At 44.8% G+C, this 14582-nt stretch overlaps 1 protein-coding gene across 4 annotated transcripts in view; it reads left to right on the top strand.

Annotated features, from left to right (window-relative positions):
• cad (carbamoyl-phosphate synthetase 2, aspartate transcarbamylase, and dihydroorotase) overlaps positions 1–14582 on the top strand; it is a 98255-nt gene that overhangs the window by 31558 nt on the left and 52115 nt on the right. For all 4 annotated transcript variants that reach the window (XM_055635507.1, XM_055635506.1, XM_055635505.1 and 1 more), the window contains exons 11-15: positions 5662–5895; positions 6202–6423; positions 6526–6714; positions 6964–7088; positions 13410–13543. In XM_055635507.1, the coding sequence (XP_055491482.1) occupies positions 5662–5895; positions 6202–6423; positions 6526–6714; positions 6964–7088; positions 13410–13543 (904 nt within the window). The remainder of the gene's footprint in view (positions 1–5661; positions 5896–6201; positions 6424–6525; positions 6715–6963; positions 7089–13409; positions 13544–14582) is intronic.

Genomic DNA, 14582 nt, shown 5'->3' with positions numbered 1-14582 from the left:
AGAAGTGGGAAAGGTGTAGCAACACTTATGGGGGTGTATTATAGACCGCCGAGTGGGGAACGAGAATTGGAAGAGCAAATATGTAAGGAGATAGCAGATATTAGTAGTAAGCACAAGGTGGTGATTGTGGGAGATTTCAACTTTCCACACATAGACTGGGAAACACATTCTGTAAATGGGCTGGATGGGTTGGAGTTTGTAAAATGTGTGCAGGATAGTTTTTTGCAGCAATACATAGAGGTACCTACTAGAGGAGGGGCAGTGCTGGACCTCATGTTAGGAAATGAGACGGGATAGGTGGCGGAGGTATGCGTTGGGGAGCACTTTGGGTCCAGTGATCACAATACCATTAGTTTCAATATAATTATGGAGAAGGTCAGAACTGGACCTAGGGTTGAGATTTTTGATTGGAGAAAGGCTAACTTTGATGAGATGCGAGATGATTTAAAAGGAGTGAACTGGGACATTTTGTTTTATGGGAAAGATGTTGAAGAGAAATGGAGGACATTTAAAGGGGAAATTTTAAGAGTACAGAATCTTTATGTTCCTGTTCGGTTGAAAGGAAACAGTAAAAATTGGAAAGAGCCCTGGTTTTCAAGGGAAATTGGACATCTTGTTCGGAAAAAGAGGGAGATCTACAATAATTATAGGCAGCATGAAGTAAATGAGGTGCTTGAGGAGTATAAGGAATGTAAAAAGAATCTTAAGAAAGAAATTAGAAAAGCTAAAAGAAGATATGAGGTTGCTTTGGCAAGTAAGGTGAAAGTAAATCCAAAGAGTTTCTACAGCTATATTAATAGCAAAAGGATAACGAAGGATAAAATTGGTCCATAGGAGAGACAGAGTGGGCAGCTATCTGCAGAGCCAAAAGAGATGGGGGAGATATTGAACAATTTCTTTTCTTCGGTATTCACCAAGGAGAAGGATATTGAATTATGTGAGGTAAGGGAATCGAGTAGAGTAGCTATGGATACTATGAGTTTCAAAGTAAAAGAAGTACTGACCATTTTGAAAAATATAAAAGTGGATAAGTCTCCAGGTCCTGACAGGATATTCCCTAGGACATTGAGGGAAGTTAGTGTAGAAATAGCCGGGGCTATGACAGAAATATTTCAAATGTCATTAGAAACGGGAATAGTCCCCGAGGATTGGCGTACTACGCATGTTGTTCCATTGTTTAAAAAGGGTTCTAAGAGTAAACCTAGCAATTATAGACCTGTTAGTTTGACTTCAGTGGTGGGCAAATGAATGGAAAAGATACTTAGAGATAATATATATAAGCATCTGGATAAACAGGGTCTGATTAGGAACAGTCAACATGGATTTGTGCCTGGAAGGTCATGTTTGACTAATCTTCTTGAATATTTTGAAGAGGTTACTAGGGAAATTGACGAGGGTAAAGCAGTGGATGTTGTCTATATGGACTTTAGTAAGGCCTTTGACAAGGTTCCTCATGGAAGGTTGGTTAAGATAGTTAAACTGTTGGGTATAAATGCCGGAATAGCAAGATGGATTCAACAGTGGCTGAATGGGAGAAGCCAGAGGGTAATGGTGGATGGCTGTTTGTCGGGTTGGAGGCAGGTGACTAGTGGGGTGCCTCAGGGATCTGTGTTGGGTCCTTTGTTGTTTGTCATGTACATCAATGATCTGGATGAAGGGGTATTGGATTAGTAAGACCAGGATGAAGGTAGTGGGTGTTGTGGATAATGGAGGATTTCCAAAGTCTACAGAGTATGCAGGCCATTGATACCTGAAAGATGGCAGGGAGTTTTGCTGATAAATGTGAGGTGCTACACCTTGGCAGGACAAATCAAAATAGGACGTACATGGTAAATGGTAGGGAATTGAAGAATACAGTTGAACAGAGGGATCTAGGTATAACCGTGCATAGTTCCTTGAAGGTGGAATCTCATATAGATAGGGTGGTAAAGAAAGCTTTTTGTATGCTAGCCTTTATAAATCAGAGCATTGAGTATAGAAGCTGGGATGTAATGTTAAAATTGTACAAGGCATTGGTGAGACCAAATCTGGAGTATGGTGTACAATTTTGGTTGCCCAATTATAGGAAGGATGTCAACAAAATAGAGAGAGTACAGAGGAGATTTACTAGAATGTTGCCTGGGTTTCAGCAACTAAGTTACAGAGATAGGTTGAATAAGTTAGGTCTTTATTCTCTGGAGCACAGAAGGTTAAGGGGGGACTTGATAGAGGTCTTTAAAATGATGAGAGGGATAGACAGAGTTGAGGTGGACAAGCTTTTCCCTTTGAGAATAGGGAAGATTCAAACAAGAGGACATGACTTCAGAATTAAGGGACAGAAGTTTAGGGGTAACATGAGGGGGAACTTCTTTACTCAGAGAGTGGTAGCAGTGTGGAATGAGCTTCCAGTGGAAGTGATGTCGGCAGGTTCATTGGTATCATTTAAAAATAAATTGGATAGGCATATGGATGTGAAGGGAATGGAGGGTTATGGTATGAGTGCAGGCAGGTGGGACTAAGGGAAAAACGTTGTTCGGCACGGACTTGTAGGGCCGAGATGGCCTGTTTCCGTGCTGTAATTGTTATGTGGTTATATGGTATAGACATGGATAAAGGATGGGATGCATACTGTATGAAACGGGCATTGGATGAAATCTACAATGGGGCAAATCTTCCAATAGCCTGAATTTGCCCAGTTGTCTGCATCCCTACTTCTTCCAACATGGTCCAGGGCAACGTCTTCCACAGTGCAACCTCATTTACTGCTATTTAAATTGGATAAATTGTGAGTGGTTTTGTTATTCATACGCAATTGCAATGGATTAGGACCTGTCAAAAATGAATGTCAAAATGAATATAGAATTAATACATTCATGTTAAAGTAAAACACACTTTTCTCACTCATCCCCTCGTTTAGTTTATTGTCACGTGTACCTAGGTACTGTGAACAGCTTTTGTTGCGTGCTATCCAGTCAGCAGAAAGACAATACATGATTACAAAGCCAGCACGATAAGGGAATAATGTTTAGTGCAATGTAAAGCCAGCAAACACCAATTAAGGATAGCCCTAGGGTTACCAAAGAGGTAGATAGTAGTTCAGCACTGCTCTCTGTTTGTGGTAGGATGATTCAGTTGCCTGATAACAGCTGGGAAGAAACTGTTCCTGAATTTGGAGGTGTGCGTTCTATACCTTTTGCCGGATGGAAGAGGGAGTGAGCAGGGTGTGACTCGTCCTTGATTATGCTGCTGGCTTTGCTGAGGCAGCGTGAGGTATAAATGGGGTTAATAGAAGGGAGGTTGGTTTGTGTGATGGTCTGAGTTGCATCCACAATTTGCTGCAATTTCTTGTGGAGTTGGATGGAGCTGTTCCCAAACCAAGCTGTGATGCATCCTGATAAAATACTTTGTAGAAATCGGTGAGAGTTGTAGGGAACGTGCCAAACTTCCTTAGCCTTCTAAGGAAGTAGAGGCGTTGGTGTGCATTCTTAATCGTTGCTTCAATATGGGTGATCCAGGAGAAGTTGTTGGTGATATTGACTCCTAGGAATTTGAAGTTTTCAATCAACTCTGCTTCGGCACGGTCAATGCAAATTGGGATATGTGTACCACTTCACTGCCTGGAGTCGATCACTATCTCCTTTGTCTTGCTGACTTTGAGAGAGAGGTTGACAAAAAAGCTTGAGGAACTCAGCGGGTGAGGCAGCATCTATGGAGCGAAGGAATAGGCGACGTTTCGGGTCGAGACCCTTCTTCGGACTGATGTCGGGGGGGAGGAAGGCGGGAAAAAGAAAGGAAGAGGCAGAGACAGTAGGCTGTGGGTGAGCTGGGAATGGGAGGGGAAGGAGGGAGAAAGCACGGACTACCTGAAATTGGAGAAGTCAATGTTCATACCGCTGGGGTGTAATTTACCCAAGTTAAATGAGGTGCTGCTCCCCCAATTTGCGGTGGGACTCACTCTGGCCATGGAGGAGGCCCAGGACAGAAAGGCTGGATTCGGAATGGGAGGGGGAGTTGAAGTACTGAGCCACCGGGAGATCAGGTTGGTTATTGCAAACGGAGCGGAAGTGTTGGGCGAAGCGATCGCCAAGTCTCACCGATGTATAGAAGTTGAAACCTGGAACAGCGGATACAATAGATGAGGTTGAAGGAGGTGCAGGTGAACCTCTGCCTCACCAGGAAAGAAGGCTTGGGTACTTGGATGGAGTCGAGTAGGGAGGTAAAGCGATAAGTGTAGCATTTCTTGTGATTGCCAGGGAAAGTACCAGGGGAGGAGATGCGGAAAGCAGAAAGGGGAGGAGATGGGAAAATGTGGCCTGTGGTGGGATCCTGTTGGAGGTGGCGAAAATGTTGGTGGATTATATGTTGACTGAGAACAAATCCTTACGGTGCACCAGTGTTGAGGATTATCGTAGAGGATGATTTGTCCCTTATCCTCACTAACTGGGGGCTGTTGGTCAGGAAGTCGACGATCCAGTTGCAGATATGGTCATATGGACAGATGTTCTTTTCCAAAACAATTAAAACTTTCAAAGTAAATCAAATCAAATTTTTTTTTTTTTTAACTTTCTTCCCTGTTGCTGATTTCTGTGATTTATATTGGTTGCTGTGCTTGCAGCTATTGAGTTCCCATCCTGTTGACTGGACCTGAGCAATGCAGAAGAATTGCCCTTGATAAATGCTGTGGAGGATAAAGGCTGGCTGCACTACAGCGATTTTGTGCCAATTGGCCAAGTTATTGCTGATCCCCTCAAAACAGTCCTTCTCAGAAATCGTGTTTAATCCTCAGGAAACTGCATTATGCATCTGAATGAAATTCTGCACACAAGTGTCTGCACCAGTTAGAGGATCAGGGTGGAGTGAACTGCATATGTAGGAAGGAACTGCAGAAACACAAAGCTGGATTAACACAGCCGGTCAGGCAGCATCTCTAGAGAAAAGGAATGGGTGATGTTTCGGGACGAGACCCTTCAGACTGCAGATGCAGATGCTGGTTTACACAAAAGAAGAAGGGTCTCAACCTGAAACATCACCCATTCCTTCTCTCCAGAGATGCTGCCTGTCCTGCTGAGTTACTCCAGCATTTTGTGTCTATCTTTGGGGTGAACTGCAGTTTGAAAGGGAAAAGAAAAATAATTGTGATTTTATATGTGCACAATAACTGACTGCCCATATTTGTTATTCTGTAGCAATTAGATAATTTAAAGGCAAATAAATTCTGTATTTATTCTCTTCATATCCCTTTGTGGCAATATAATCATTTCAAAGAATAACCACTGCAGTTTTGATGGACAAGGGGCAATCAGTTTGTGTACAGTTTGCAAGAGTTTGTGAAATTCTTATACTTTGCTGGTGATTGGCACATGGTTGGCTCAGAAGTTTCTTGCTCTTCACTAGCTGTGAAATGTTTAATGCATATCTGAACCTGTAAATGAGATTGTGATTAATGAATCAATTGAAATCTAGTTTCTTTTGAATGCTGGACCGATGTGTCGGATGTGCTTATGTGCCCAAATACTGAAGTAGGATTTGAACTTGTGCTCTTGGAGGAGAAAGTGCAGCTGCTGAACATGGGGTAGTTAATTAGTAGCTTATATAACACATCTATGTTTAACATTCATGTGATTAATTCTTGTTGCATATCAATTATGTGGTGTTTGGGCCTTTTTTGCATTTCCTGTCCAGGTTATAATGAATGAACGACCAGATGGAATCCTACTAACGTTTGGTGGGCAGACTGCATTAAACTGTGGAGTGGAACTTCAAAAAAGAGGAGTTTTGGAAAAATACAATGTCAAAGTTTTGGGAACTCCAGTCTCTTCTATTGAGATGACTGAAGATAGGAAAATCTTTGTGGAAAAAATGGCAGAAATTAATGAATATGTTGTACCCGGTGAAGCTGCTCTAACACTTGATCAGGTAAAACTCTGATCTATTAATTGTTCAGTTTCATTTATTGCATTAAGTTTGTAACAATAGATGTTGCTGAAAATGTGTTTTTATCATATCTGTTGATGCAATGTTTTGATATATCTAGTTTACGAATCATTTTTCTTTATGAATTGATGTTTCTTTATCTTTGCATGAGTTACCTTGAACTGTCAAAGGTTATTGTTAATTTTATATTAATTGTGCGACAAAATATTCTGCCTAGCAGCTTGATGTATGTATTTTTTTGTATTAATGGATTTTATTGTAAAGTTTAACTTCCTCTTTGTTTATTAGGCTCGAGCTGCAGCAGAGCGCTTGGGATTCCCTGTTTTGGTGCGGGCTGCCTTTGCTTTGGGTGGACTGGGTTCAGGATTTGCTCAGAACAAAGAGGAATTGGTGACCATAGTGACACAAGCATTTGCACATACATCTCAGATTCTAATTGATAAATCTCTGAAAGGTTGGAAGGAAATAGAATATGAAGTGGTCAGAGATGCGTATGATAATTGTGTCACAGTAAGTGGAATAACTTATCCTTCTGCTCCCTTCGTTTAGTGAAACCAGTTAATTTATCTTAGTATGGAGTTGACTCGAGCTATGATTTTTGTGCACCTGCAGGTTTGCAACATGGAAAATGTGGATCCACTGGGAATTCACACAGGAGAATCGATTGTTGTTGCACCAAGTCAGACTCTAAATGATAAGGAATACCACATGCTGAGGACAGCTGCGATAAAAGTGATACGGCATTTGGGCATTGTGGGAGAGTGTAATATTCAGTATGCATTGAGTCCTGAATCTGAACAGGTACTTCAGCGTGATCATTGTGCTTTTATATATATTTAAATTTTTTTAATGTTTTAGTTTATTACTTTATTTGGGCTATCTTGAAACTGTGAAATTAGAATAATTAGAAATGTATTCCTAAATTTCAGTCTTTAATCTGACAATGTTAATTGAGATTATGTATATAATCGATTTCTAAGTATATTGGACTGTCAATTTTAGTTGAAATTGTTTGTCAACATTACTATTTCATCCTTCCATGTATTCCAGTATTTTATCATTGAGGTCAATGCACGTCTTTCAAGAAGTTCTGCTTTGGCCAGTAAGGCAACTGGTTATCCTCTAGCTTATGTTGCAGCCAAACTCGCCCTTGGTATTCCGTTACCTGTCCTAAGGTAAGACCAGTGTGAGCTGCGAGGAGGATGCTATGAGGCTGCAGGGTGACTTGGATGGGTTGGGTGAGTGGGCAGAAGCATGGCAGATGCAGTATAATGTAGATAAATGTGAGATTATCCACTTTGGTGGCAAGAGCAGGAAGGCAGAATATTATCTGAATGGTGTCAGATTAGGAGAAAAAGGTGCAACGAGACCTGGGTGTGCTTGTACATCAGTCACTGCAGATACAGCAGGCAGTGAAGAAAGCTAGTGACATGTTGGCCTTCTTTCCGAGAGGATTTGAGTTTAGGGGCCAGGAGGTCCTACTGCAGTTGTACATGGCCCTGGTGAGACCGCATCTGGAGTATTGTGTGCAATTTTGGTCTAATTTGAGGAAGGACATTATTGTTATAGAGGGAGTGCAACATAGGTTCACCAGGTTAATTCCCGGGATGGCGGAACTGACATATGATGAAAGAATGGGTCGACTGGGCCTGTATTTGCTGGAATTTAGGATGAGAGGGGTTCATAGAAATAGACAATAGGTGCAGGAGTAGACCATTCGGCCCTTTGAACCAGCACCGCCATTAAATGTGATCATGGCTGATCATCCCCAATCAGTACCCCGTTCCTGCTTTGTCCCCATATCCCCTGACTCCGCTATTTTTTAAGAGCCCCATCTAGCTCTCTCTATAGACCAAGTGGGACCTGTTGGCCCCTTTTTCTCCCAACGCAATAATCCACCACTTACCCGTTCCCCCAAAGTAACTCATTTCCACCACTCACCCATTGCCCCAACGTAACCCGTTCCCCCAACGCAATATTGCACCACTCACCCATAGCCCCCAACTTCGCTGGGGCTGCTCATTTGGCCTTCTTCTTCTGTCATATGTCTTTTAGACCTGCAGCTCCATTGAGGCGAGCCAGGCCAACGTGTCATCGTCCAGGTCAATCAGACCTCGTTCACCATTCGGTGGTCGGTGTTTGGGGCAACTGGTGACTATGTGCTCCACTGTCTGTGTTGGGTCCCCACAATCGCAGGAGGCGCTGTCCACCTTGACAACAGAGACACTTATGTAAGAATGCTGTTCATCGATTACAGCTCAGCATTCAACACCATTATTCCATCAAAACTGATCACCAAACTCGGTAACCTGGGCATCGACCCCTCCCTCTGCAACTGGATACTGGACTTTCTAACCAACAGACCCCAGTCTGTGAGGTTAGACAAGCACACCTCTTCAACCCTCACCCTGAACACCGGCGTTCCTCAGGGCTGTGTGCTGAGCCCCCTCCTCTACTCCCTCTTCACCTATGACTGCACACCTGTACATGGTACTAACACCATCATCAAGTATGCAGATGATACAACGGTGATTGGCCTCATCAGCAACAACGATGAGCTAGCCTACAGGGAGGAGGTCCAGCACTTAGCAGCATGGTGCGCTGACAACAACCTGGCCCTTAACTCCAAGAAGACCAAGGAGCTCATTGTAGACTTCAGGAAGTCCAGAGGCGGCACGCACACCCCCATCCACATTAACGGGACGGAGGTGGAACGTGTTTCTAGCTTCAGGTTCCTGGGAGTCAACATCTCCGATGACCTCTCTTGGACCCACAATACCTCTACTCTGATCAAGAAGGCTCATCAGCGTCTCTTCTTCCTGAGGAGACTGAAGAAGGTCCATCTGTCTCCTCAGATCCTGGTGAACTTCTACCGCTGCACCATCGAGAGCATCCTTACCAACTGCATCACAGTATGGTATGGCAACTGCTCTGTCTCCGACCGGAAGGCATTGCAGAGGGTGGTGAAAATTGCCCAACGCATCACCGGTTCCACGCTCCCCTCCATTGAGTCTGTCCAAAGCAAGCGCTGTCTGCGGAGGGCGCTCAGCATCGCCAAGGACTGCTCTCACCCCAACCATGTACTGTTTACCCTCCTACCATCCGGGAGGCGCTACAGGTCTCTCCGTTGCCGAACCCGCAGGTCGAGGAACAGCTTCTTTCCGGCGGCTGTCACTCTACTAAACAACGCACCTCGGTGACTGCCAATCCCCCCCCCCCCCCCCACGGACACTTATTATTTTTTTAATTCAAATCGTTTGCTATGTCGCTCTTCAAGGGAGATGCTAAATGCATTTCGTTGTCTCTGTACTGTACACTGACAACGACAATTAAACTTGAATCTGAATCTGAACGAGGCCCCACCTCTTCATCGCTACTCCATAGCGTCCGATGCCTGGTCCTCAAGCGGTTGAGGGTTGTCCACTGCTTTCAGGGGGCAGGTCCTGGCCAGGGACGTCCATGGGGTCATCGATGTAATGGTGTAGCCTAGATGGTTCCGCTGACTTCCACTGGTCTCTCCATCTCACCTTGACCCAGGCGGCCTTAGAAGCGTCAGCCGTTGTTGAGCAGCTCTTGGGCTTGCGTGGCAAAGGTGTTGCCGTGACTTGAGGCGCACTCGTCGTGGTGTCTCTGTGACGATCTGATGGAGGAGGTGGGATTCACTGGTCTGCACCTTTCGAGAGAGGGCCAGCGTGGCTGCTTCTCGTCTGATGTTGGCTGGGGCAATGCCAGCGAGGACGGGCAGTTGGTTTACTGGAGTGGCTCGTAGGCATCCGGAGACAGCCCGTAGGGCACTGTTGAGGGCAGCATCCAGCTTCTTGGCGTGAGGGCTACGGCACCAGACCGGGGCGCAGTACTCGGCGGCTGAGAACACCAGGGCCACTGTGGACATGCGCAGTGTCTTCGTCGTGGCTCCCCATGTGGTGCCGGCTAGGCGGCGTATCAGTGCGGCACGGGCGCTTGTCTTTGCCTTGGCACCTTCCAGGTGTTGTTTGAATGACAACGTTCTGTCGAGCTTCACACCGAGGTACGTGGGGACGGGCTGGGACCGTAACCGGGCGTTATCCACCATGACGCTCATCTCGCGGGTCGCTTCCCTGTTGTTGAGGTGGAACATTGAAGATGTTGTCTTACCCATGCTGAGCTTGAGGCGCCTGTTCCTCAGGTATGAAGACAGAATGTTCATGTCTTCAGAGAGGCCTCTGCTGCTGCTTCCCAGGATGGTTTACTAGGTAGGATGGCCAGGTCATCAGCATAGCCATACTTCTTTGACTGGGTTGCAGGCAGGTCATGGATGTAGATGTTGAACAGCATTGGTGCCAGTACTGAGCCCTGTGGGACGCCGTTCTTAAGTTTCCTCACCCTGCTGCATTGCCCGTTGCTGGTGTGTAGCCTGAAGCTGCGGTTGCTCAGCATCTCCATGATGAAGCTCATCATGTGCTTGTCTGGGATGGTTTCCAGAAGCTTCATGTGTAGTCCACGCAGCCAGACAGTATCATATGCAGCTGTGAGGTCCAAGAAGACAGCGCCTGCCTTCTCCCTGCCTGGAAGCTGTCCTCTAGGTCTTGGCACAGGAGGTTCACCTGGTCTGCCGTTGACCTACCGCTTCGGAATCCAGCCTGTTCTTTAGGCAGCTGGGGGTCGATCACTGGATTGAGACGTGTGTGGAGGAGACGTTCCAGGAGCTTGTATGGAACACACAGCAGTGAGATGGGTCAGTATCCCTTGGGGTCATCGCTAGGTTTGTTTGGCTTCGGCAGAGCGATCACCTTGGCACGGCGCCAGATCTTTGGCTGCTTCAGGCAACGGAAACACGTGGAGAGGAAGGAGCACAGCCAGTCAGTTGCCTTCTTGCCTTGGTGTTTTATGTATTCCGGGTGGATGCCGTCGGTGCCTGGTGCCTTACCGGTTTTCAGCCGTCGGATGGCCTGCTCGATTTCTTGTGTTGTGAAATCGTGGGATAGGTTGGAGTCGCAGCTCGGGGCCCAGTGCAGCTCATGGACTCTCGCCAATGTTGTTCTGGTGAAGTCCTTGTCTGCGTTGGGGAAATGGCCGTTGTTCAACAGTAGCGACGCAATGGAATTTGCAGTGATGGGTCACTGTGCTGGGGTTGTCCACCTGCCCAGCAGCTTATTCATGGTCTGCCATGCCTGACGGCTGGAGTGTGTGAAATCAATTGATTCCACTGTCTCTGTCCATCTTTGCCTGCGTTTCTCATCTAGTTGCAGATTAGGTCGTTCGCTGCTTTGTCCCTGTCTTCACTGGTTTGTGATTCTGTGTGGGCACGAAGTAGGTCTTCACATTCGTCATCCCAGCAGGGAACATAGGCTTTACGTACACCGTGGGGGATGTTCTTCTTGGCAGCGGCCAGCAGCATCATTTGGCCTTATTCATACTCACTCATTTTAAACTTTAAAAAAAATTCAATGTACTGTGACTTTAAGAAAAATGCTTTTGCACCTGCTAGAGCTAGGAGGGCCGCAATCCCAATGTGACTTAATTGGCAGCATATGTAGATGAGATCCCATTGTGATTGGACGACTGTGAGATGCCATTGTGATGTCATCACTGGAAGCTCTCAGAAAAATCTCAAAGCAGAGTCACAGTTCTTCTCAAAGTTGTTTTTTTTAAACTTTAATCAACAATAGCTTGTGAAATATAGCATCAAATCTGAAGGGAGCCTGATTATGGTGTGTACGGGGAAAATGTGAGTAAGATTGTGTAAAAATGTCAACGTTACCGCGTAGTGTTTTGACGAAGTTACAAAAACACATACACACAAACGCACACACAAACATGTACACACACACACACACACACACACACACACGCACACACACACACACACACACACACACACATGATGTGAGTTTTATAAGTATACTAGACCTGTTGGGGCCCCGTCCCCCAGCGCGGGGGGGGCATGGCGTCACATGGGTCCCCAAATGCGGCGTCGGTGCACGCCCCTGAGACGGGCAACCCCCCCACCACAGCCAATCACCCGTTCCCCCAACATAACCCGTTTCCACTCACTCGATCCCCCAACGCAACCCGTTTCCACCACTCACTGTGCAGATAATTTTAAACTTTAAAAACATGCAATTGCACTAAGATTTAATGTGATGTTGGTGCCACCGACAAGGCCATATTTTGTTAGCCAAATCTAATTAAACTTTGCTATGCTGGGTTAGGCTGGCAGATTTGAAGAAATCCAACTTTTAAATGTCACTTTAAAACTTTTAAATCTCCCCCACTCCGTCCCTCTCCTTACAACAGAGATCAGCAGCAGAGAGCACAGAGATCGCTCGAGAACTATTGTGATGTCATTTTCCGTTTTTGGAATGTTCGCTACAATGTAAATGTGATTGGATGACTGTGAGATGGCATTGTGACATCATCACTGGAAGCTGGTAGAAAAGTCTCACTCACAGGCATTTATTTTTTTCAAAGTTGGCTTTTTTAAACTTTAATCATCAATAACGTGAAATATAGCATCAAATCTGAATGGAACCTGATTATGGCCTGGATGGGGAAAATGGGATGTGGAAGAATGTAGAAATTTTTCGTCGTTACCCTGTAAAGTTTTGACGAAGATAGACATACACAGACACACACGTACATACACACATACATACAAGATGAGACTTTTATAAATTTATATAGATAGATATAAGGGGTGTCCAGAACCAGGGGTCACATTTTAACAATAAGGGGTAGGCCATTTTGGACTGAGATAAGGAAAAGCTTTTTCACCCAGAGTTGTGAATCGGTGGAATTCTCTGCCACAGAAGGCAGTGGAGGCGTGTTCACTGGATGTTTTCAAGAGAGAGTTAGATTTAGCTTTTGGGGCTAAGGGAATCAAGGGATATGGGGAAAAAGTCAGAACAGGATACTGATTTTGGATGATCAGCCATGACCATGTTGAATGGTGGTGCTGGCTTGAATGGCCTACTCCTGCATCTATTTTCTATGTTTCTATGTAAGAGTGAAATTGTGTGTAACAACAGGGATTTTATGAGTTTACGTTTCCATTAGTGTTGTCAGGTTGTACGCTCAACTTTGTTTAATGTTAACAATATGACTCTGACAACCATGATGTGAGTACTTGAGTACATTTGGTAATTAGTGAAAACAAAGTTTTCATCGGACTTTGAACACTTGTCATTCTCCAACACTCAAATATAAATCTGATGATATACCCTTGTACTGTGTAGAAAATACGTATTTGTAAAAAGGGAACGAGGATAAACAACTTGACATGCTTTAAAATAATCTCAGCATTGGAAAGAATGAATGCTGACATGCTTGGACTTATTCTAATGCTGAGGCAAGCATTGGACATGTCATGATGCTGCAACATTCTCCACAAATTGTTCATGACTCAATATAGAGGTGGATTTGGGGCATAGAAAATAAATTTGTCAAATGAAGTTAAATCTGACAGGAGATTGTTCATTTTGGCTTGCTGAATTCTTTCTTGTATATGCTTTGTGTAGAAATTCTGTGACAAATTCCACAACTGCAAACTTTGAGCCGAGTCTAGATTACTGTGTCGTAAAGGTACCCCGTTGGGATCTCAGCAAGTTCTCGCGTGTAAGCACAAAAATTGGAAGTTCCATGAAGAGTGTCGGTAAGTTTTGAGCTAATTGCATTTGACAATTGTGTGTTTGTCGCTGATGGAGGATGACAATAGACAATAGGTGCAGGAGTAGGCCATTCGGCCCTTCGAGTCAGCACCAACATTCAATGTGATCATGGCTGATCATCCACAATCAGTACCCCGTTCGTGCCTTCTTCCCATATCCCCTTACCCCGTTATCTTTAAGAGCTCTATCTAACTCTCTTGAAAACATCCAGAGAACCAGCCTCCACAGCCTTCTGAGGCAGAGAATTCCACAGACTCAACTCTCTGTGAGAAAAAAGTGTTTCCTCGTCTCCGTTTTAAATGGCCTACCCCTTATTCTTAAACTGTGGCCCCTGGTTCTGGACTACCCCAACATCGGGAACATGTTTCCTGCCTCTAGCGTGTCCAAACCCTTAATAATCATATGTTTCAATATGATCCCCTCTCATCTTTCTAAATTCCATAGTATACAAGCCCACCCGCATATGACAGCCCCGCCATCCCGGGAATTAACTTGGTGAACCTACCCTGCACTCCCTCAATGTCCTTCCTCAAATATGGGCACCAAAACTGCACACAACACTCCAGGTGTGGTCTCACTAGGGCCCTGTACAACTGCAGATGGACCTCTTTGCTCCTATACTCAACTCCTCTTGTTATGAAGGTCAATATGCATCTTCACTGCCTGCTGTAACTGCATGCTTACTTTCAGTGATTGATGAACAATTTCCCCCAGATCCCATTGTACTTCCCCATTTCCCAATTTGACACAATTTAGATAATAATCTGCCTTCCTGTTTTTGCCACCAAAGTGGATAATCTCACATTTATCCACTTAAACTGCATCTGCCATGCATCTGCCCACTCACCCAACCTGTCCAAGTCACTCTGCATCCTTGTTGCATCCTCTTCACAGTGCACACTGCCACCCAGCTTTGTGTCATTTAAATTGTTTTTTAAACTGCTGTTGTAATGAAAGTATAATACGATTGCAAAACAAAGCCTGCTAAACTATCCACTAAGTTTCCAATTTTAAATTGGTTGA

This window comes from Leucoraja erinacea, chromosome 5 (genome assembly GCF_028641065.1).
Source record: "Leucoraja erinacea ecotype New England chromosome 5, Leri_hhj_1, whole genome shotgun sequence".
In the NCBI taxonomy this organism is placed as follows: Eukaryota; Metazoa; Chordata; class Chondrichthyes; order Rajiformes; family Rajidae; genus Leucoraja; species Leucoraja erinaceus.
This window is presented reverse-complemented; position numbering and strand designations above follow the sequence as displayed.